Source organism: Microcebus murinus, chromosome 18 (genome assembly GCF_040939455.1).
Source record: "Microcebus murinus isolate Inina chromosome 18, M.murinus_Inina_mat1.0, whole genome shotgun sequence".
NCBI classification, from domain to species: domain Eukaryota; kingdom Metazoa; phylum Chordata; class Mammalia; order Primates; family Cheirogaleidae; genus Microcebus; species Microcebus murinus.
This window is the reverse complement of record NC_134121.1, coordinates 7,561,713-7,587,033: the sequence shown is the minus strand read 5'-3', so window position 1 is coordinate 7,587,033 and position 25,321 is coordinate 7,561,713. Positions and strand designations below refer to the sequence as shown.

General features: G+C 40.8%; 1 protein-coding gene across 3 annotated transcripts in view; it reads left to right on the top strand.

Annotated features, from left to right (window-relative positions):
* The first annotated feature begins 451 nt into the window (after positions 1 to 451).
* The window catches only part of PIGL (phosphatidylinositol glycan anchor biosynthesis class L), an 85,325-nt gene continuing 60,455 nt past the window's right edge, over positions 452 to 25,321 (top strand). Inside the window, exons 1-2 of one of the 3 annotated variants that reach the window (XM_075994052.1) lie at positions 452 to 730; positions 8,354 to 8,453. In XM_075994052.1, coding sequence (XP_075850167.1) covers positions 499 to 730; positions 8,354 to 8,453 — 332 coding nt within the window. In that variant the 5' untranslated portion in view covers positions 452 to 498. The remainder of the gene's footprint in view (positions 731 to 8,353; positions 8,454 to 25,321) is intronic. The other 2 variants (XM_075994051.1, XM_012747868.3) reach the window with 2 other exon arrangements.

Genomic DNA, 25,321 nt, shown 5'->3' with positions numbered 1-25,321 from the left:
TTCGACCAAAACCTCACTGAAATGCGATGTCGCTCCTTAATCTAAAGTAACTTGCAAGAGGAGCCTGTGGCCCTGCTACTACGAAGTGCACCCTCAGCCTTACTCTTTTATTGAAATGACTAGACAGTTCCTTGTTACCGCGTACTTTTAGAAAAGCCACACTGCACATCCCAAAATTGAGAAGGAAAAAGAAAAGCACAGTACCTATTGTACTGTAAGGTAGGACTAGGAAAACTGGACATAGGCTTGGATCAGCCCTGAAACCGGCACAACACTTCATAAATGCTTCAAAAAGTGGCGAGAGCTCGATAAAGAAGTGATGAGAGGATTCTGGGTTAAGCCCCAAGAGAAACTGCTTTTAAAGTGTGAAGCCTCCTGAGCAGGTCGGCGGGACGGACTTAAAGGCGGAACCCAAAGTTAGCGGGCGCAGTTTTCTCGCCGGAATTAGGGTCAGCGGCAGCCTTCCCTAGTGCGCAGGCGCAGCGCCACTTACCCAGCATGGAAGTGGTCGGTCTCGCATGTGTGGTAGCAGCGGTCCTCGCTTGGGGCTTCTGGGTTTGGGACTCCTCAGAACGAACGAAGAGTCAGGAGCAGGCAGGCTTGCTGGGAGCTGGAAGCCGGACCCTCCTGGTGATCGCGCACCCCGATGATGAAGCCATGTTCTTTGCTCCCACGGTGCTAGGCTTGGCCCGCCTAAGGCACCAGGTGTCCTTGCTTTGCTTCTCTGCAGGTAGGAGGCTGTAGGCGGGGCACTGGGAGCCGGGCCTGTGAAGGGGACTTAGGTGCTAACCAATCTCAGTCCACTTCTGGAAGGGTTTTCTCTTTTAGAGAGCTAAGTTGAATACATGGAAGGCCTTGTTTCTGGACCCCTCACAGACCGGGGACAGAAGCGGCCGGCTTCCCTGGCAGGTTGGGGGACCTCTGCAGCTCTTACACTGCACTCTCTGCTAGCAGAATTGAGGAGCAGAAAAGCAGTTGCTCACAGCTGGTGGCCTTCAGAACCTGCATTTCCGTTGGGAACTGTGCCTGTACTAGTTATTCTGTGCAACGTTTATTTGCGGAAGGATCAAGAACAGTGATCTTACTGTATAGCACACCAAACAGAAATCTGTGCAGTATCATGCCTGCTCTAGCCTTAAAGTTTCACTTCTAATGATAGCAAATGGCCTCCCTGCTGCTTTTCAAATCCAGTTTGAGCTAGCAAGTATCAAAGTGAAGAAGTAAACTCAGAAGATTAGACAGTGATTTTGTAGGTATTTTAGAGTTCAACTGCAGTCAACTTTAAGTAAAAGTTTCAAAGAATAGGTCTTTCTTTACAATATAGAAAAGAACAAATCAGAAAACTAATATTGACCATGACACTGGATTATTGTATAATTGCACAATTGTATAAATGAAGTAATTGAACTGTACACATACAATGGGTGAGTTTTATGGTATGTCAAATTATACCTCAATAAAGCTGTTTTTAAGAATTTCCCATGACATCTTTTCCCATTTGGTTGTGTGTGGTTCCAATTCTTTTTCTATATAGATTTTTCACAGAAATCACATTTTATGAAATTTTATATGCTTTTCACTTAACATTACCTTTTCATATATTTAGCACATATTTATTTAACATTTACGTGCTAGGTCTTATTCTGTGCTCTAGGGATACAACAGTAAAAACAAGCTAGATAAGGTCTGTGTCTTTTTTTTTTTTTTTGAAACAGAGTCTCACTTTGTTGCCCAGGCTAGAGTGAGTGCTGTGGCGTCGGCCTAGCTCACAGCAACCTCAAACTCCTGGACATAGGTGATCCTCCTGTCTCAGCCTCCTCCCAAGTAGTGGGACTACAGGCATGCGCCACCATGCCCAGCTAATTTTTTCTATATATACTAGTTGGCCAATTAATTTCTTTCTATTTATGGTAGAGACAGGGTCTCGCTCTTGCTCAGGCTGGTTTTGAACTCCTGACCTTGAGCAATCTGCCTGCCTCGGCCTCCCAGAGAGCTAGGATTACAGGCGTGAGCCACCTCTCCCGGCCAAGGTCTGTGTCTTAATGAAACTTGAAATTAAAAATTTACTCATGCTGGCCGGGCGCAGAGGCTCACGCCTGTGATCCTAGCACTCTGGGAGGCCGAGGCGGGCAGATTGCTCAAGGTCAGGAGTTCGAAACCAGCCTGAGCGAGACCCCATCTCTACTATTAAAAAATAGAAAGAAATTAATTGGCCAACTAATATATATAGAAAAAACTAGCTGGGCATGGTGGCGCATGCCTGTAGTCCCAGCTACTCGGGAGGCTGAGGCAGTAGGATCGCTTGAGTCCAGTTTGAGGTTGCTGTGAGCTAGGCTGACGCCATGGCACTCACTCTAGCCTGGGCAACAAAGCAAGACTCTGTCTCAAAAAAAAAAAAATTTACTCATGCTAATAAGAGCTAAATATATAGCCTTTTAAATTGTTTCATCAAGATAAACCTTTAGTCTTTTTAGTCTTTTATTGTATGTATACTTAGGGTTTTTTTTAAATACTTTATTTGTCCATTACAAATAACATCTTTATTTCATATTCGTTAGGATTAATTTCTAATTGGCTGTTTTAAGGCTTTGCATACAAATTACATTCCCCAAAACATACCAGTTTATATTGTTACTGGCAGTAATGTGAGTATCTGTCTTAATATATTACCCTCTCTAAGTTTTGACTGGTTTGGGAGAGGGTTGGGTTTTTTTGTTTTGTTTTGTTTTTGAGGCAAGGTCTCACTCTGTCAACCCAGCTAGAGTGCAGTGGCATTGTCATAATTCACTGCAGCGTCAAACTCTTGGACTCAAGTGATTCTTCTGCCTCAGCCTCCCAAGCAGCTGTGACTACAAGTGCAGGTCACCACACATGGCTAATTTTTTCTATTTTAGTAGAGATGACGTCTCACTTTTGCTCAGGCTGGTCTATAAATTTCTCTATTAATTTTTTTTCCCAGAAAAATCTTTTGTCACCAATAGGAGTAAACCATCTTTTGTATTTAGTGAGAATTTGAGTCTAAGGACTTCTCACTTTGTCTCACTTTGTGTGTTAAGGATATTAATTGCAAATAGTTGCAAGTAATAGCCCCATTTTTTCTTTGCTTTCAATTTTATTTATATTTTATACTACAATTATGGGAGTCAAATTATAATCAAGTTTGTTTCAAGATCTGCAAGAGAAACCTGGATTTTATTTGTAAAAATATAGGTGCATTCTGTTCTTTACTAAATTTCTCATTTTCAATAGGTTCATAAAAATTAGGGACCTGAAATCACAATTTAAAAAAAAATCCACTTGACACCTAAGTTTTTCTTTTCTTTTCCTGGGCTAGAGTGCAGTAGCATCATCATAGGTCACTATAACCTCAAACTCCTAAACTCAAGTGATCCTCCTGTCTCCTGAGTAGTGGAACCACGGGTGTGTGCTACAACACCCAGCTACTTTTTCTATTTTTTGTAGAGACAAAGGCTTGAACTGCCTCAAGTGAGTCTCCCTTCTTGGCTTCCTAAAGTTCTGTGACTACAGGTGTAAACCACAGTGCCAGCAGGCACTTAATATTTTTATTGTTGTCTTTCATTATTTCCTCTAAATCCAACTTGCCATTTTAAATTGTTCTCTCTCGTACCTTTTAAAATTCCCAACTTATTCAAAAACGTATGGACTAAACATTCCTCACACTTCTGACTTAACGTTCTAACATAAAAAACAGGAAGCTAATAATTATTAATGAAAGTTATAATGGTAGGATGGAGAAAATACTACGGACACAAAATGGAGAAAAACATTAATTCCCTTTTCAGGGCTTTAGATTAAGGAAAGCTCCAAGTAGGTTTTCTTTTGATCAGGGCTTTAAAAATAGGAATAGGTACAGAAGAAGTAGGGGAAGTCATTCTAGGCAGTAGCAAAGGCATCAGTAAGTCTTGAATTTGTACGAATAATTCATTCTAACTAGATCTCCAGTTTAAGGGGAAGAGAAAAGAAAAAAAATATTTTTTGCCCAGCATTTTTCCAATTTATGTAACCACTGAAATACCTATTATTAATAATATATGCATATTGTAGATAGTAGTTTGTCATTAAATACACTTGTTGGAGAGATAACATAATCAGTTCTGTGTTTTAGAAAGCTCATTCTGGCGGCAATATGGGGAATGGCGTGGAAGGAAAAATTGGAGTCAAGAAAACCAATTCAGGCCGGGCACGGTGGCTCACACCTGTAATCCTAGCACTCTGGGAGGTCAAGGCGGGAGGATTGCTCGAGGTCAGGAGTTCATAACCAGCCTGAGCAAGAGGGAGACCCTGTCTCTACTAAAAATAGAAAGAAATTAGTTGGCCAACTAAATAAATATAGAAAAAGTTAGCTGGGCATGGTGGCGCATGCCTATAGTCCCAGCTACTTGGGAGGCTGAGGCAGAAGGATTGCTTGAGCCCAGGAGTTTGAGGTTGCTGTGAGCTAGGCTGATGCCATGGCACTCTAGCCAGGGCAACAGAGTGAGACTCTGTCTCAAAAAAAAAAAAAAAAAGGATTAAAAAAAAAGAAAACCAATTCAGCCCATCCTATCCCCTCTAGATTGCACTGCCAGATTTGCATGTATTTCTGGTCTATATACTTGTTCCTTTAGTCAGTTTGACATCTCTGTATTAATTACTGTTGCTTTTATGGCACTATTATCTGGTATGAACAGCCCTCTGATCTTCAGGGTATGTTTGCTGTTTTTGACCTTTTTCTTTTTTTTTTTTTTTTTTTGAGACAGAGTCTCGCTTTGTTGTCCAGGCTAGAGTGAGTGCCGTGGCGTCAGCCTAGCTCACAGCAACCTCAAACTCCTGGGCTTAAGTGATCCTTCTGCCTCAGCCTCCCGAGTAGCTGGGACTACAGGCATGCGCCACCATGCCCGGCTAATTTTTTATATATATATCAGTTGGCCAATTAATTTCTTTCTATTTATAGTAGAGACGGGGTCTCGCTCTTGCTCAGGCTGGTTTTGAACTCCTGACCTTGAGCAATCCGCCCGCCTCGGCCTCCCAAGAGCTAGGATTACAGGCGTGAGCCACAGCGCCCGGCCTTGTTTTTGACCTTTTTCTTCCAAATATATTTTAGAACTGGCTTGGTCATGTTCAAGGAAAAACCTTGGTGGCATTTTTATTGGAATTTCACTGACTCTATTGATTAATATAAGAATCAACATATTTATAATATAAGGTCTTTCCATCTATGATTTTATAGTATGCCTCCTCATTTATATTGTCCTTTAATGTGTGTTAATAGTTTTATAATTAAGGTATTATGTATGAATTGAGATAATGATTATGTAATTTTGTCCTTTAATGTGTTTCTCATTTTTAGGGGTTCCTTTTGCAAATATAGTCTCTGTTACTTTCTCTTACTTTGCTATCCTTTTATTTCTTTAAATATATTAAACATACCTCCTTCTAGTAATTCTAATTTCTGCAGTCTGTATATCTGATTCTGCTCTTCATTCTCATAATTCATTCTGGGTGACTTGTTTCCATGTGTATTTTGTGATTTTTTTTTTAATCATATCCATGGTAATACTTTGATGATTTGCTTTAGCCAGGTAGCTAAAGGCACTGCCTACTTGAGATCACTCTAAAATTTTAGATTGATATTTTTCAGGCCACAGAAGTAGTGTAAATTCAGGGTCCAAACCCAAGTATATTAGTTATCTAATGCTATATAATATATTATTTCAAAATTTAGTGGCTTAAAACATAATATTTTCTCTCTCATGATTTCAGAGTATGGTTTCTGCCCCAAAATGTTTAGTACCTTTATTAGAGGACCCAAAGACTAGGAACTGAATCACCTGAAGACTCATGCACTTACATGTCTGGCTGTCAGCTGGGGATCTAGCTAGAAATGTCAATCAGAAAGTCAGCAACCAGGTGTATCTATGTGGCTTAGACTTCCTCACAGCCTGGTGGCTGGGTTCCTGTGTGTTAGGGTGCCAAGTCCATACATAGGTGAGAAGAATTTGCAGACAGTGATTAGGATATACAGAAGTAAAAGGTTATTCATTTTTCCAAGAAAAGAGAGAGATGGAGAGAGAAGAGAGAGGGCACAGCACCAGAAATAAGAGAGGTGCTGACACTGAGGCCAAAGGACTCTGACTCTGTATTAGGGCAGGCCGAAGAGGGAGTGGTTATGACTGTAGCCCAATTAGCAGAAGACAGCTGAGAAATTGCTGTGTTGGCCTTTTCTGTTTCTCATGTAGCAGATTGATAACAGGAATAAGTTTCTTCTTTCTTCTTGATAGCGGGGGCATCTGGTACCCTCTCTTTTTGAGGAAGCAGGGAAAGTTCATACTCCTGTCCGCTCAGGAACTTTTCAAGGCTGTTTAAACAATACTCAAAAAAAACCTTTTTACAGACAGTAAATTTTTGATGACAGACCGTTCTTTTTGTTCTTTTTTTTTTTTTTTTTTTGAGACAGAGTCTTGCTCTGTTGCCCAGGCTAGAATGAGTGCCGTGGCATCAGCCTAGCTCACAGCAACCTCAAACTCCTGGGCTCAAGCAATCCTCCTGCCTCAGCCTCGCAAGTAGCTGGGACTACAGACACGAGCCACCATGCCCGGCTAATTTTTTCTATATATATTAGTTGGCCAATTAATTTCTTTCTATTTATAGTAGAGACGGGGTCTTGCTCTTGCTCAGGGTGGTTTCGAACTCCTGACCTGGAGCAATCTGCCCACCTCGGCCTCCCAGAGTGCTAGGATTACAGGTGTGAGCCATCATGCCCGGCCTGAGACAGTTCTTTTATTTCCCCTCTCTCTTTGGTAGAAAAAAAAATTCTGTTTACTGACTCAAAATCTGGGGAATATGGGCGGACATCTCATCTTCTGTATTTGCTTGCTGCTGGACTTGGAGGTCAAGATTCCCCTACCTGAGCTGAGAGTTCATTTGGGTTATGAAGGGAGAGGAGGTTGAAAACAGCTGGTTTTAAAAATGAGAGTAGAAGCAGGACTGGGAAGGGTCCACAGTTTTGAGATATTGTAGGGCCTCCTGGACTGTAGGCAAAGAGAGAGTTTGTGTAAAGCCTGTAGTGGCTTTACACTACAGTGTGAAAAACACGATTATCATTGAGGTTCCCAGCATGAGCAGGATCAGCCTGGTATGTGAGCTGTGTTGTGGTGACATTCGTAGAGCCATACTAAAAGTACAAAGAAGAGGAGAAGGGCAATAAGAAGCCGTGTGTGTGTGTGTGTGTGTGTGTGTGTATGTATGTATGTATATATACACGTTTACCATATTAAAGCTCACAGTTCTGAACTTTTTTGTCAGGTGAGTCAAAGTCTGATATCTGTGATGGGCTGGCAGACTCTCAGCGAGTTTGCAGCAGGTGGAAGAAGGCCCCTCTGGAGGATCTGTAGCTTCAGCCTCAAGAGATGAATCCAGGATGGAATTTTCAGACATTTAGCTATAGTGGGAGTGGTAAGAATTACTTGAAAAGGACCCTTCTATAAGGGCTGTCAGGGGCCTGTGTGTCTCAGGAGATCTGTGAGTAAGACCCAGTCTCCAGGCTGTAAGTGTTGCTGTCTCTTTAAATCCAAAGGTTGAGGTTCAGGAAGGTGTGTGTCTATACATTCCCTAAGAAGCTACCCGGTCAGCTCAATTGCTGGTCAATTGCTGGCGAGTAAGTGTGGAGAGCAGGTGAGGAAGTTGAAATGAAAGATGACAAAAGGACTGATTGCCCACAGGAGGAGGATGTTTGTACTTTTAATAGCAGGGAATAGTCCCTGGAAAACAAAGCAAGAGAATCAGCAATGTTTTAAACAAAAAATTTTATATATATATATATATATATATATATATATATATATATATATATAAAATTTTAGTTCTTTCCATAACATTTTTTTAGAAAAGCAAACCTTAGACTGCAGCTGACCACAAACTGTTGTTTAAGAAGAATCAAAGTGAAATAATAATTGTGGATGATAAAAGTCCTACAATAGATTATAAATAAATCTTTATTGGAACATAGCCATATCCATTTATTAACATATCTATGGCTGCTTTTGTGCTACAACCACAGAATTTAGTTGAGACAGAGACCAAATGGACTGCAGAGCCTAACATGAGCCAACCTTCTCTCTGAGGGCCAAGTGGCACTTAGAATCCAACGCTACTCTCTAGATGCTCTCTAGATGTTGTCTGACCAAGACAATGTATAAGGAAACTGTTATTTCTTACATTTCTATTCCTCCCTTTATTGTAACCACACATTTTCAGGTAGCTTAAATCCTTTAGGGAGCAAAATGGGATAAGAATGAATGAATAGATAGGTCTCCACTGTTAAAGAAATCTACCGCTATATATTTGTTATCCTCAGGAAATTACTACAATCAAGGAGAGATTCGTAAGAAAGAACTTTTGCAGAGCTGTGATGTTTTGGGGATTCCACCCTCCAGTGTAATGATTATTGACAACAGGTAATTTATTTTAACATTATAGAAATTCACTGGCAATAAATATGCAGCGGTATACTCGAAAGACACAAAAAACTAATGTGGGTGGATTAGAATATCTAATTTGAAAAGTCTACTTAAAATAGCTTCACATTTGTTTTTAAATGACAGCATAATGAAAATTTTTCAATTTTTGTTCAGGTTTTTTGTCTAGACATAGTTACTTCTCTTATATGTACATCTTTTAAACATTTTTATTATAAATTTCAAAAATACACAGAAGTATTTAGAACAGTATCACAAACCGCCACATGCCTAATACCTAAACCCAGTGATTATCAAGACTTTGCTACACAGCACTTGCTTCATCTGTCCCCACTTCACATCTTTCATGTGTGTGAAATATAACCCCAGCCATTAGGTTATTTCCTGCTTGCGTACCTAGGTATGCAGCTCTAAGAAGATGGACATTTTTCATATAGCTACTATCCTTTATCATCACATCTAACAAAATTAACAATAACAGTAATACTTTGGTGTCCTCTAACACCCAGTCCATATTGAAATTTCTCTAAGTTACTCAAAAATGTCTTTTTATAGTTGGCCTATTCAAATCAGGATCTAAATAAAGTCCACACATTATAATTGGTTGTTATTCTGCATTTAATTTCCCTTTCCTCCACTCATAAATGGATTTGTTGAAGAAATGGAGTTAGTTGTCATATAGAATGTCCCACATTCTGGATTTCTCTGCTTCCTCAGGGTATTGTCTAAGTTGCTCTTCTATCTTCCACATTTCTTGCACACTGGAAATACAGAGTTAGGTCAAACTTTTGGAGGTGAGAATACTTCATGGGCTGTACTATGTACTTTGCATCAGGTCAGGAGACTTGTGCTGTCTGATTGCCTGACCTATGGTGATTCTGCCATTGATCGGTGCATTCAGATGGCAGCGGCTGCTCCCTTAATTAAAAAACCCCCATCAAGCTTTCATGTAATGTTTTTATGATAATTGCCTGAATCATTAATTAACTAGAAGTTGCAAAATGGTGAGTTTCTAATTGTCTCATGCATTCTACATATACCAGCTGTGTAATTCTTTCATAAAGTATAACTTTCCCTACTAATTGGAGCTGTTTAATTACCCTGCTATATAATTTGAACCAGAAAGACAGGACAGATGCTTAATTCTTCCCCTGTAATTGACATTTTCAGAATAAACAGTTGGTGTACTGCATACCTCTAGTTGTGATCCATTGTTGGTTGTTTCGTAGATGGAAGAGGGCACCATTTACTTTCATTAGGAACTTATGTATTTTTATATATTAGGTGTTTCAGGTTCAGTCATTTTGTTCTTTGATAAGCAAATTGTCTCATCTTTGGCCAGTGAGCCTCTTCTTGTTGGCTTATATGTCCTTTTTTTTTTGAGACAGTGTCTCACTCTGTTGCCCAGGATAGAGTTCCGTGGTGTCAGGCTAGCTCACAGCAACCTCAAATTCCTGGGCTCAAGCAATCCTCCTGCCTCAGCCTCCCGAATAGCTGGGACTACAGGCATGCACCACCATGCCCGGCTAATTATATATATATGTGTGTGTGTATATATATATAATATATATATACACACACACACACATATATAATTTTTTTTAGTTGTCCAGCTAATTTCTTCCTATTATTATTTTATTTTTTTTTTTAGTAGAGGTGGGGTCTCACTCTTGCTCAGGCTGTTCTCAAACTCCTGAGCTCAAACAATCTGCCCACCTCGGCCTCCCAGAGTGCTAGGATTACAGGCGTGAGCCACCTCGCCCGGCCTTATATGTCCTTTTGATATGACTGCTATAGTCTTGGTGATTGCCTTGCTTTCAAGGACAAGGAGACTTTCCAGTACCGTCTTGTCTACTTGCCTGCAACAGTTCTAGAATCAGCCATTTCTCCAACAAGCCTTGGTTTGTCTCAGTAAGAAATGGTATTTAGAGACCATAACCAGTGCTCTAGGACTGTTCACCCTACAGTGTTATTTCTAGTTGTCACTTGACCTTTATAGTGGACAGACCTAAGATGAATCTGGCTTGTTTGTTTGTTTTTGAAATAGGGTCTTGCTCTGTTACCCAGGATAGAACACAGTGATGTCATCATAGCTTACTGCAACCACAAACTGCTGGGCTTGAGTGATCCTCCTGCCTCAGCCTCCCAAGCAGCTGGGACTACAGGTGTGTGCCATGATGCCATGCTAATTTTTCTATTTTTTGTAGAGATGGGGTCTTGATAAATTGCTCAGGCTGGTCTCAAACTCCAGGCCTCAAGCAATCCCCCCTCCTTGGCCTCCCAAAGTACTAGGATTACAGGCATGAGCCACCAATGCCTGGCCAATTGTATCTGTTTTTTTTTTAGGAAGAAAAATAATCACGAATATATCCTCATAATTCTAATTCAAAGTTAATATTATAGTCGTTTTACTTAACATCTTTATTTTTTGTTTGTTTGTTTTTTGTGGTTTTTAGAGACAAGGTCTCACTCTGTCACCCAAGCTGGCATGATCATAACTCACTGTAGCCTCGAACTCCTGGGTTCAAGCAATCCTCCTACCTCAGTCTCCTAAGCAGTCGGGACTATAGGCATGCATCACCAGACCTGGCTAATTTTTAATTTTTTTTTATGGGGTGGGGATCTTGCTATGTTTTCAGGCTGGTCTCTAACTCCTGACCTCAAGTAGTCCTCCCACCTTCGCCTCCTAAAGTGCTGGGATTACAGGCATGAACCACCATGTCTGGCCTGATTTTTATAATTGAATCTCTTTCTTCTTACACTGAAAGTCTTAGTTTCCAACAATATAAACATAATTAGTTATTTTCTTCTTTAATCTTTTTAAGAATTTCATAAAACATGTATGAGAAGGGACCTATATTATCTTTACTGAGAATAGCAGATATCAAAAAACAAGAGTAAATATAATATGACTGATCATGATACCGGCAATTTACTTTTTTTTTTTTTTTTTTTTTTGAGACAGAGTCTCACTCTGTTGCCCTGGCTAGAGTGCTGTGGCGTCAGCCTAGTTCACAGCAACCTCAAACTCCTGGGCTCAAGCGATCCTCCTGCCTCAGCCTCCCGAGTAGCTGGGACTACAAGGCATGCACCACCATGCCCGGCTAATTTTTTCTGTATATTTTTAGTTGGCCAATTAATTTCTTTCTATTTTGGGTAGAGATGGGATCTCGTTCTTGCTCGGGCTGGTTTCAAACTCTGGAGCTCAAATAACCTGTCCGCCTCAGCCTCCCAGAGTGCTAGGATTACAGGCGTGAGCCACCACGCCTGGCCTGCAATTTACTTTAAAATAATTCAGAAAAAATATATATACCTACATAGATTAACCTGAAATGGCAAAATATTAACAATTTGAAACTTGGTGGAAGGTATGTGTTTGTATGAAAATTTTTATAATAAAACCAATTTTAAATGCCATACCACATGCCTTCCTCCTACTATTTTCTGGCATATATGAATATATTTTACTGACTTGCCTCTTCAATTAAAAAAAAATTCAGACATCTGGGGTGTGTAGTTGCATGACCTTTTGGGCTTAAAAATATGCTCCTTACCAGCAACATAGCATTTGGGGTTTTTTATAAGTGAGTTTGTACTTGCTTTTTTTGAGATGTCCTGTTCTATTATTGGGTAATATGCAAGAAGTTAATAATACAACTTAAAACATAATAAAGAGACAAGTTCCCTTTAATATGGATAAAGAAAGAAAAGCATCACCCTAAATATACAAAAATGGCCAAAGTAGTAGTTTTGCTACTTTTCAGTTCATTGCTGAAAACAAAATTTGTGGTCAGGCTTGTAAAGCCTGCGCTTTGGAAAGCCAAGGTGGGAGGATCACATGAGCCCAAGAGTTTGAGACCAGTCTGGGCAACATAGCAAGACCCTGTTTCCACTAAAAATAAAAATAATTAGCTGAGTGTGGGGGCGCATGCCTGTAGTCCCAGCTACTTGGAAGGCTGAGGCAGGAGGATCACTTGAGCCTAGGAGTTTGAGGTCGCTGTGACCTGTGTTTGTGTCACTGCCTGAGCAACAGAGCAAGATATTGTCTCAAAAAACAAAATAAAACCAAAAAAATTTTTCTCTGCTATTTTTATAGGACAAAAGTACTAAAAAAAAGAAGTTATATCTTTACTATAACCTACATCTGGTAATGTCACAGTTTTCAGAAACTGTCCAGGGACTAACCCCAGTTTGGATAGTGTTGCTATCTACAAGTAGGTAGACAATAGCCAATTTCTAAGATAAACTGATAACTTTACCTAAACAGCTGACTTTAGGCTCTGGGACATACAAGAGGAGTCTGAGGAAGACACGGCTCATGTGTCTAGAAAGTGGTTTCCATGAGCTAGATTCTAGATACTCAGCTAAGGACCAGGGAAGAGCTGTCAAATAAGAGGCTGCCAAGTCCATACGTAAAGAAGGTCCCCACCACCCTCATTCACTATTTGTTTATATTTGTTTTATTTTCTATGTCATTGCAACAAACTCGGTCCCAATTGGTTTTGGTTTTTTAGGGTTTTGTTTTTTGCTCTTAGAAGTTCAGAACCAGTACGTTAGTAGAAGAGAGAAGGGAGTTACTGCCACAGCCACACGTGGTGAGTAGTAAATTACAAATGGGCGCTGAGTCTGCTGGATCTGTTTAGGTGGCTTCAACAGTAAGATCTGCGCTCTCATATGTGAAGTCATCCAGAAGCAAGAGGGTTCCAGGGTGGCTCAGCAATGTCCCAGATCCTTCCCATCTTTCTGTGTAGCTGTTTTCATCGTGTCAACATGCCTCCCCTCACGGTTCCGAGTGACTGCAGCAGGTCCAGATGTCACAGACACAACCGCGTTCTGCCAAGAGCGGGGTTATTTTCCTCCTCACATTGCTTTCTATTACGGAGAAAAAACAGAAGCCCAGCAGACTCTCTCGGGTCTCTTGCCCCGCCTGGCTTCCCACCACCACCTCCACCACCGTCCCACCACCGAAGCTGCTAGGTACTGGGAAAACCACGATCTCATATTTTCAGCTTTTGTGGTGGCAGGTGACATTTGCCAGCAGTGTTGGGAATGCTATAGGCAGGAAAAACATGCTTATTTTATTTTGTTGTGTTGCAAAGCCTGTATGCTTTATACCCGACATGGACTTATATTTTTCTTCAGTTATGTTAGTAAGTAAGCTTAGGGGGCTGGCCTAGGCTGGGTCCTAGGTACAGAACTGCTTAGGATACAGAGCAAGGAGGTGCATTTCAAGTCAAATCCATGGCAGAGTTTAACACAAGGTAGGTTGAGCAGAAGTAAACAAAGGAAAGCAGGTCAGAAAGGCAGAGTGAGCTCTGTGGGCGGCACCTGGAATACCGCCTGGCGCCTGTAGAGGGGCCACAGCAGAGCCTGGGGGTGGGAAGAAGCAGTCAGTGGCTCTAAGCCAGTGAAGACCACTTTGGTGAGAAGAATCCCCGCTAGGTTGTTACTCTTAGATTGGCTCCATGCCTTGTCCATGAGCTCAGTCATTCTCCCAGAGTTTCCTTTTTCATTTCAACATCTGCTTTAGTTAGCTGCTTTTTTTCTCCTGCAATAGGGAAAAAAGTTTAGGTGAGCTGTGAGAGAATTAGCCTTAGCTGAATGTGCATCTCTTCCTGTTTGAACCTTCGTGACATCGCACAGCAACATGAACTATGAATAGTGAGGAGAGGTGACAAGTTTTGTACTTTAGAAGCATCGCTCTGATGATAGAATGGACTGAGGAGATCAAGATTGTAGACCAGTTAGTCTACTGCGTTTGTCCTGGTGAAAGGAGAATGTCTCAATTTAGAGTAGCGGCAGCTGGGATGGAGCTGAGAGGATGAATTCAAGTCTCATTTAAGAGGTTGAAATGGCAGGATTTCAAGGAACAGAAGAAACTTGGGATAATGGAAGCCCACCTAGATATTTAGGTGGATAAAGATTGGCTAGGGTAGTTTTAGAAAGGAGGAGAATTGGGTTATGAGGAGATAACAGATTAGTTGTCTTTAGCATGTGGGAGGATTAAAGCCTCTGGAGTGAATGGAACTGCCCATAGATTAGCCGGAGTGGGAACACAGTAGCGCATCATCAGAGGAAGAGAATCACAAACCGAAACGAGAAGAATTACAAGTTTGGTGTCATGTAAACTGACACACGGAGGTGAGAATACTTTAGAAAATTATGAGGAAAATGAGAATTATCTGCCTAGTATTAAATAAAATAAGCATCAAATTGTATAAGAAATTTTGTCTACTATTTTTCACTAGACAGTATTTTTAGCATTTTCTCATGTCATTAAATGATCCTTAAAAGACTTTAGTGGTTGTAAAGATTTGATCATAAAAATGTGCCATAACTTATTTAACATTCTCCTACTATTGAATATTTAAATCTTTCTAATATTTAAGTATTTAAAAATTTATTAACAAATCTTTGAGATTCTGACTCTTTCCGTAAGTAGATTTCTAGATGATGAATTATTAGGTGAAAGTATAGGACCTCTTATAGTTTTCTTTATCAAGATACTAAACAGTGCTTGCAAAGGTAATTTTGATTCATTTTATTTTTTGTTATCACTGCAAATAATATTTTGGTTTTTTTTTTTTTTTTTTTTTGAGACAGAGTCTTGCTTTGTTGCCCAGGCTAGAGTGAGTGCCATGGCGTCAGCCTAGCTCACAGCAACCTCAAACTAACTCCTGGGCTCAAGCAATCCTCCTGCCTCAGCCTCCCGAGTAGCTGGGACTACAGGCATGCGCCACCATGCCCGGCTCATTTTTTCTATATATATTAGTTGGCCAATTAATTTGTTTCTATTTATAGTAGAGATGGGGTCTCGCTCTTGCTCAGGGTGGTTTCAAACTCCTGACCTCGAGCAATCCGCCCGCCTCGGCCTCCCAGAGTGCTAGGATTACAGGCGTGAGCCACCGTGCCCAGCCTATTGATTCTTATATATGCAACACTTTTGTATATCTTTTATATTCATCACTATGAAACATCTGTAAAAAGCCTAACAGTATTCTGTTGATTCTCTGAAGTTTATTCTCTGTAAATAATACCTCTTATTTCTATTCTACTTCTTACTGCTTTGGGTGGAGTTACTTAAACTATGTTATACAAAGTGGTAAAAGCAGCAAATTTATCTGTTTTTGATATGCTTTGATTGGGAGCACATCTAGTGTTTGACCATTAACACTTGTTGCTGGTTAAAAATATTCTTTCTCATATTAGGCATTGTTGGGAATTGATGTTCGTTGTGTTAGATTTGGGGAGGGGGCATTTCAGTAAGTTACAAAGAGATAAGGAAAAATTTAGGTTTATTCTCGGTCTTACTCAGTTCAGGGCAGACTACTGGAAGCAGGATTCCTTCTGCGTCCGTGCCAGTGGGGCTGTGAGGCTCTGGAGAGCACAGATCTAGGCAGAGCAGGCTGAGCCCCAGCTTCACCAGGTCATTAGCTGGGTGACCTCGGCAAGTTACTTAATGTCTCTTCCTAAATGTCCTCCTCCTCTGTAAACCTTGGAAGACACATGGTTTTGAGCCAATGTGTGAAAGAAATGATTGTTGTGATTTGTTTCCTCACTACTACTAATGCCAGCGGGGTTTGCTCAGGCGGCTGTTTGCGCACAGGCTCCTGCCTGTGTGTCTGCTCTGGCCCAGCAACGCAGGGGTGCTTTTCAGGCCAGAGCTGATTCGTGAGAGCCAGTGGTCAAGCCAAAGACCTCGGTTATCAAGTCTGCACTCTGATCAAAAGTGATTTGCATTCAGTACACTCCTCAACTTAGGATGGGTTTATCGGGACATGACCCCACAGGAAGTTACATTTTTTATATATCCTGTGAAAATCATGCAGCTTCAGCATCCATCCCCTACTTGTGACATGCTGCAGTGGAAGGGTAGTAAATTTGTTAAAAATAAGTACTTCTAGAAGCCAGTTTGAAGATTCAAGGGAAATGCATCTTAGTCTGTCAGGCTACCATAACAAAATACCATAGATTGGGTGGCTTAAACAACAGAAACCGGTTTTCTCACAGTTCTGTAGGCTGGAAGTCCCAGATCAAGATCTGGCAGTGTCAGTTTCTGATGTGCACTCTCTTCCTGGCTTGCAGATGGCCACCTTCTCCCTGTGTTCTCACAGGTAGAGCAAGAGATCTCTGCCCCTCTGCCTCTTCTTGTGAGGCCACCAGTTCTATTGGATTAGAGTCCAGCCTCATGGCCTCATATAACCTTAATTACAGTAGCACCCCTGCCATCCATGGTTTTGCTTTCTGTGGTTTCAGTTACCCATGGTCAACCGCAGACTCAAAATATTAAATGGAAAATTCCAGAAACAAAGAATTTATAAGTTTTAAATTGTGTGCCATTCTGACTAGCATGGTAAAATCTCACCCTGTCCAACCCTGGCCCACCCAGAACATGAGTCATCCCTCTACAGCATCTCTGTTCTATGACACTACCCACCTATTAGTCACTTAGTAGCCATCTGGGTTAGCAGATCAACTGTCACAGTATTGCAGTGCTTGTGTTCAAGTAACCCTTATTTTACTTAATAATGGCCCCAAATAGCAAGAGTAGTGATGTTAGCAATTCAGATGTGCCAAAGAGAAGCCTTAAAGTGCTTCCTTTAAGTGAAAAGGTAAAAGTTCTTGACTTAATGAGGAATGAAAAGAAATTATATATAGTTGCTAAGATCTATAGTAAGAATAAATCTTCTAGCCATAAAACTGTAAAAACAATATTGTTATAATTGTTCTATTTTATTATTGTTAATTTCTTACTCTATTAGGGTTCTTCAGGCAGAAACAATAGGAGGAAGGGAGGGGGAGAGAGAGAGAGAGAGAGAGAGAGAGAGAGAGAAATAAGAGGGAATTTTTAGGGAAATTGGCTCATGTGATTTTTGGAGGCTGAGAAATCCCATAACAGGCCTTCGGCAAGCGGGAGATCCTGGGATCTGGGTTGCCGGAAACATGGTCCATCCAAGTCCAAAGACCTCTGAACCAGGGAAGCCAATGTTGTAACTCTCAGTCTGAGGCCAAAGGCCTCAGTCTGAGACCCTGGGAGGCCACTGGTCCTGGAGTCCCAAAACTGGAGAGCCTGGAGTTGCGGTGTCCAAGGACAAAAGAAGATTGTATCCCAGCTCCCAGGAGAGGAAAAATCCCTTTTCTGTTCTATCTGGACCCTCAGCAGGTGGGATGGTGCCACCCACATGAGGGAGGAGCTTCTCCTCTCAGTTCGCTGATTCACACACCAAGTCTGCTCTGCAAACACCCTCGTAGACACACCCAGAAGTAATGCTTTACCAACCAGTCAAGCTGACACCTAAGACAACCATCACAATTATTGTACCTACTTTATAAATTCAACTTTGTCATAGTTATTCATATATAGAAAAAAACATAGTATATATGGAGTTTGGTACTCTCTGTAGTTTCAGGCACCCACTAGGGGTCTCGGAACATATTCACACGGACATGGGGGTACTACTGTACCTCCTAAAAACCCCCTTTCCAAATACAGTCACATTTGGGTTTAGGGCTTCAACCTAATGTGAATTTGGGGGAATCACAATTAGTCCATAGCTACATGCAACCCTCCGCCTTTCAGCCTCTCCTTTCATAACCCAGAAAAAGCAGACCTTTGGAATCTTACTTTATGTTATTTAGATGAGTTGAAGAGAAGAATGAAGGGGAAGAAGGGAAAAGGAAGTTCCATACAGGACCTATGCCCATAATAATAATGGTAAATGTGTATTAAACCATTACTCTTCAGTGCCAAAACCATCCTGAATATGCAGTCATACTTAATCCTCAAGCCAATGATTTTTCCCATCCTACAGTAAGAAGGTGAGGCACAGTGAGAGGCTGGGCAATTTGCCCAGGGTCATCTAGCCAGCAAGTGGGAGAGCTGGCAGCCGAACTGAGCGTCTGGCTGCAGAGCGTGTGCTCCACCCCTGGATTTTCTGCCTGCTGCATGCCTGACATGCACTTTCACAAAGGCGACTGCGCAAAGACAGGCTTGATTATCTTTTCTTGTTTCACATGAAGAAACTAAGCTCAGAGAGATTAAGAGAATCTCTGAGGTCCCACATTTAATAAATGGCAGTGCTAGGATTCAGAAACCGAAAGGGAGAGACAATTGATTCTTGACTTTCTTCAGGGAAGTAGGTCACCAGTTTGTTACTGTATTTGAAAGACCGAGGTGGGTTTAAGAGTACATTTAGTTGGCATCGTGTATGGTCAGCTATTTCTTCCCATTGTTCTGAGCTTCATTGCAAAACGTTTAACCTGAGGAGCTCACCCAAGTAAGCCCCGTATCTAATCCCTTAAAGAGGGGGAAAAGATTTAGTTCTCAAGAAAAGAAGGCATAATCTGTCATTAGACAACTAAATGAGTATTTTTGATAACTTTATCCAGTTTCTTACCGTCTATAAGGTTCTACTAATTTATTGAGTCATATTAAAATGCATGTTCTGCAGATGTTTTTAGACGCCTATGAAATGCCTGGAATGGCACTGTGCTAGACAGAGAAACACAGTTAAAGGTATAGGAGACGAATAATAGGTCTGAGCATGACAGTCTTCACTGCTGCATTGTGGACAGTGATTTCACTGTGCACATATAAAGGTCAGGCCCTAGGAGGGAGATTAGAGACCCTTCCTGGGTTACTTAGGAATTGTATGTGATTGGAAAATGCAACCTACAGATTTAGGATTCATTTGTTGCTTTTGGGCTTTTTAACATAGTAGGAAGAATCTATAGAATTTTTTATATTTCAAAACAATACAGAAACGCACATCTCTGCATGCATAGATAATTTCTAAAAGGACACGACCGGGCGCGGTGGCTCATGCCTGTAATCCTAGCTCTCTGGGAGGCCGAGGCGGGCGGATTGTTTGAGCTCAGGAGTTCAAAACCAACCTGAGCAAGAGTGAGACCCGTTTCTACTATAAATAGAAAGAAATTAATTGGCCAACTAATATATATATATACATAGAAAAAATTAGCCGGGCATGGTGGCGCATACCTGTAGTCCTAGCTACTCGGGAGGCTGAGGCAGGAGGATTGCTTGAGGCCAGGAGTTTGAGGTTGCTGTGAGCTAGGCTGATGCCACGGCACTCACTCTAGCCTGGGCAACAAAGTGAGACTCTGTCTCAAAAAAAATAAATAAAAGGACACATACCAGACTCTTCAACTGTAGCTGCTGCCTAATTAGGACAAGGAAAGAGGGACAATCACTTTAATTCCACAGAATTCTGTGCAACTTTGTTTAGGAAGCCTATGTCACTTTTTTTTTTTTGAGACAGAGTCTCACTGTGTTCCCTGGGCTGGAGTGCCATGGTGTCAGCCTATAGCTCATAGCAACCTCAAACTCCTGGGCTCAAGCAATCCTCCTACCTCAGCCTCCCGAGTAGCTGGGACTGCAAGCATGCGCCACCATGCCCGGCTCATTTTTTCTCTATATATTTTTAGTTGGCCAGCTAATTTGTTTCTGTTTTTAGTAGAGATGGGGTCTGGCTCTTGCTCAGGCTGATTTTGAACTCCTGACCTCTAGCAATCCACCCACCTTGGCCTCCCAGAGTGCTAGGATTACAGGCGTGAGCCACCACGCCCAGCCACACTTTTAAATTATACATACATATTTTGTTTTGTTTTAAAAGACTATCCCAGGCCGTGCGCGGTGGCTCACGCCTGTAATCCTAGCACTCTGGGAGGCCAAGGCGGGCGGATTGCTTGAGGTCAGGAGTTCGAAACAGTAGTAGTAGAGACCTTGTCTCTACTAAAAATAGAAAGAAGCGAATTGGCTAACTAAAAACATATAGAAAAAATCAGCCGGGTATGGTGGCACATGCCTGTAGTCCCAGCTACTTGGAAGGCTGAGGCAGGAGGATCGCTTGAGCCCAGGAGTTTGAGGTTGCTGTGAGCTAGGCTGACACCACAGCACTCACTCTAGCCTGGGCAACAAAGCAAGACTCTATCTCATAAAAATAAATAAATAAATAAATAAAAGATTATCCCACATAGTTAATAAAACTTTCCCCTCTCTCCACTCACGCTCTATCCATTCAAGTGAATGCTAGATTAGAAATAATTCTGTGTACATTTGATAATATTTGATTTGATAAGTTCAAAACATACAACAGAGTTCCTTCAGAAGATACCAAAGCCCTTAAGTCTTTTTATAAACACTGTGGTCTTCTCATGGGCCTCATTCTGGAGGATGAGTGGGAGGTGGGCCGGGACACGGCCCCTCCGTGCTGTCTGGAAGTGGAGGGTTCAGCAGAGGACTGATCATGATGAAACAGAACAAAGGAGATCCGCCAATTATAGCCCGTGCCCGTGCTTTGGGGCCTGATGACTGACTGACTGGCAAAACTTGCAAGGCCTCAAAGCTGTTTGTAGTCAAAGAAACGATAAATATTTGAGGTGATATATATGTCAGTTAGCCTGATTTGATCCTTCTGCAGTGTAGTCTCTCGAGAACTCTAATGATGCCTATGCTATCCAACCCCCTTTCCTTTTCTTCATTTACCCAGAAATGGAGATTAGCAAACCAATTTCTGAGACTTAGGTGAAATTATTTCACTTTCTTTAATTAAAGTCTGAACCCTTGACTTGCATCGTTTTAACCTTCTGGAAAGTTCTAAATGAGGACTTTGGTTTGAAAGCATTTTACTACATTTATTTATTTTGTCATTCTATAGATTTTGGTTCTATTGTCTTAAGGTTTCAGCACAATAAAAATCTCATTTCTCCCAGCGCTTATCTTGACATCACTGTGGCATTAAAAAACTCAAGACTTTTACAGACTAATTTTAGCTGAACAGGGAGATAGAATCCAATAGCTACTAGGAAACACAAATGAGCCTGGCTTGCTAGCAGTTCCTGGAAGTCTTTGTGTTTTCCAATAAATCCATGTGAATCATACAGTGAAAGAAAAGCCACAGAGCCTCCCAGTATTGCTGCCGAAGTGGATCTGACTAGGTGGCCTCTCACCGTAAGAGATTAAAATAAAGCCTCCTGCTGCACTTTTCTCCAGATACACAAAGAAGTGACTAGGCTGGGACTCAAGGGCATAGTTCCAGTCCCTGTTGGCAAGGGCAAGGCAGGACTGCAGTCCTGCCAAAGGGTGCAAAGGACAAGATTGTTTCCTTACAACTTCATAGCACTTACAAAGAAAAGAAGAAGAAAATAAATTAAAATTAAATAAAGAAAAAAATTGGAAAAAAAAAAAAAAAAAAGATTGTTTCCTAGGAAAGAAACCAGGGAAGGAGACCAAAGTGGAACCAGCTGATATGCAGCTAGTACGTGGAACCTGAAAACTGCTTTAATGCTACTTCAGGGTCAGATTATTGGGCCTAGCACAGTGGCTCATGACTGTAATCTCAGTACTTTGGGAGGCCGAGGTAGGAGGATCGCTTGAGGCCAGGAGTTCGAAACCAGCCTGAGTGACATAGTGAGACCCTGCCTCTACAAAAAGTAGAATAATTGGCTGGGATTGGTAGCACGTGCTTGTAATTCTGGCTACTTGGGAGGCTGAGGCAGGAGGATCACTTGAGCCGAGGAGTTTGAGGTTATAGTGAGCTGTGATCACACCACAGTACACTAGCTTGAGTGACAGAGTGAAATTTGTCTCAAAAAAAAAATTTATTCTGGGAACTGAGGGGAGTCTGGGCCTTCAAGTAACATAACTAGAGGGGTCAGTGCAAAAGAAGTAAAGTGGGACTAGAAGGGGTGGCATTAGCAGAGCATGCATTTGTGGCCAGTACTACTTGTTGGAAGAGGTTGCTTGGAAAAGGTTTGCAAATACCACAGAAATAGGATTCAGGGTGACTTTGTGTATTGTGATAGTCATTTCAGCACTAGCAGTAGGTGAATAATGATATGTAGCCATAGTCCAGATCAGGGATGGGAACCTTTCATGTTGGAAGGCTGCATTAATTTAGTTGTAATAAAATAAGGCTACATTCAAGAAACTTCTATTAGAAATACTTAAAAATGTACATTATTTTGTAAAAATCTAACTACTATGTATTTAATAATTGCAAAAAAATGAAAACTTTAATTTTAAATTAATCTTAATTTTTACTAGTCTTTTAATGACTTTGTCTGCTTTTTGTTGGAAAGCATTTGAATATTTGGTTGCAGCATGGAGGTCTGCAGTAACTGTTCATAGCAAAGAAAATCTTCTGTTATGACCCGAATGAAGTATAAAACCTGTGCCGAGTCATTAGTATCAGTTGATTCATCCAAAGCGATTGCATAGTATCTGTCTTCCTTTTGAAGTATTGCATGAAGTTGGTCTGTTAGGTTGAAGGCTATTTCATGCTGCTGATCAGTCATGGTTCTCCATGAAAGAGGCAGTTGTTTGTACTTTGAAATGTTATCGGGACCTAAGCATCCTGCAACTTCGACAATGCGTTCTTTCACAATTTCTACATCACTGAATGGCTTCCCTTTCCCCGCCAAGTATACTGGTATAAACTACTTTATAAGTTCCTTCAGTGGCATTATTTCCAGGTCTTATTGCTGCTTGAAAGAATTGTCTTTGCTTTTGCTCTTCATCTTTTAATTTCTGCAATGCAATCTTTTGTGCCTCTATAATTTAAAATATTTGTGGTCCTTATGAGTGTTATAATGCTGATGAGTTTCTTTAATGTTGATATTACAGTATCACAGAGCAAACAAATCATATTCTTTAACAGAAACAAGATAATATTGCAATTCCCAATCCTCATTAAAAATCTTCTTCCTTCAGTGATCTCTTCCTCACCTTTGACATGATGGGCTGTTAAGCAGACAATTAAAAAATACTGTTGAGGCCGGGCGCGGTGGCTCACGCTTGTAATCCTAGCACTCTGGGAGGCCGAGGCGGGCAGATTGCTCAAGGTCAGGAGTTCAAACACAGCCTGAGCGAGACCCCGTCTCTACTATAAAAATAGAAAGAAATCAATTGGCCAACTAAAATATATATATAAAAAAAATTAGCCGGGCATGGTGGCGAATGCCTGTAGTCCCAGCAACTCGGGAGGCTGAGGCAGCAGGATTGCTTGAGCCCAGGAGTTTGAGGTTGCTGTGAGCTAGGCTGATGCCACGGCACTCACTCTAGCCTGGGCAACAAAGCGAGACTCTGTCTCAAAAAAAAAAAAAAAAAAAAAAATACTGTTGAGCTGCGCAACTATTCACAAATTCCACTTCAAACAGAAACACAGTGCACCGGTGTCAAAACCTGATAACAGAATAGCGTATTTGACCCCTTAAACTCTGGCTAACCATCCTCATGCGGTAGTGGCGCCAGTCAGGCGGGGAAGTTAGAACTAAAGCATGAGTGTAGCAGCCGTCAATTTAGCCCAAATGGCTTACTAATGTTTTAATTGTGCCAGTCAATCTGGGAGAATTATTTTGTTGAAGCTTATTTTATTCTTTGGTATTTTAAATATGTTCCTTTTAAAAATAAAAGATATAAGATGAACAAATGTGTATTAATAAAAATAAAAAGATTCGTTTGTGAGATTTGGATTTAGTCAAAAGGCTGCACTTAAGGACCTAGAAAGCCACATGTGGCCATAAGGCTACAGGTTCCCCACCCTAGTCCAGAACACTAAACCATAATTCCAAGTTTTGTGTGCATATTTAATAACCCAGATGTTCATGATATAATGTTCAGTTTTAAAAAGGAGTATATACTTTTTTTACACTTTATTTTCCATAGTTTTGAAAGTGAATGTACATTAGTTGTAAAACAAAGGTTTTATTAGGTTTATTTTTATTTTTTATTTTATTTTATTTATTTTTTTTGAGACCGAGTCTCACTTTGTTGCCCAGGCTAGAGTGAGTGCCATGGCGTCAGCCTAGCTCACAGCAACCTCAAACTCCTGGGCTCAAGCGATTCTCCTGCCTCAGCCTCCCAAGTAGCTGGGACTACAGGCATGTGCCACCATGCCCGGCTAATTTTCTCTCTCTCTCTCTCTCTCTCTATATATATATATATATATATTAGTTGGCCAATTAATTTCTTTCTATTTATAGTAGAGATGGGGGTCTCGATCTTGCTCAGGCTGGTTTCGAACTCCTGACCTCGAGCAATCCGCCCGCCTCGGCCTCCCAGAGTGCTAGGATTACAGGCGTGAGCCACCGCACCTGGCCTAGGTTTATTTTTAAATATATTACTTATAATTTTTTTTAGCCTTTATATTTGTTTTTTAAAAACAAAGGAATATCCTTTTCCCTTTTTAAAGGAAAAAGGAAAAAGATTTTGTACATGGTTTTTTAATAATTAATTTTTAATAATACATACTTATGAAAAGTAGGAAAAAGAAAGTAAAAACCATCTAGATCCTCTCACCTGGAAATAATCGTCAATATCCAGTGCTAACATTTCTATGCATATCTGCACGTAAAGATATAGATGAATTCTTAATTATAATTTTAGAAAAATGGAAAAATATCCTAGGTGCTATACAGTTAATAAAACAAATCAAATTGAATGTTACTTGAAAAAAATTGAAGTGAACATGAGTAACTTTAACTTGAGATAAACTTCAGTAAATGTTTCTATCTAATTCAATTACAATGGATTAATTCCTAAAAAAATATGTCCAAAAATAAGAAAAAAAAAACAATGGAAGGTTCTGAGATCACAGTTAGTGAGGTGGTGGTGGTGTCAGCCATGTTTCAGATTGCTCACTTCTACTGAATGCCTGAAGGAAGTGAGCATACCTGGACTTCTTCCCAGAAACCTGTCAAGGTTTATGACGTTTTCTTTTAAAAAACCAGGATTTTCACAACTGTTTAATTTTCACAACTGTTAATCCTGTGTTGAATTAGCTGAAGTATGATCAGTCTGTTTTACTGTGGTTTATCTGTTCCTCAGT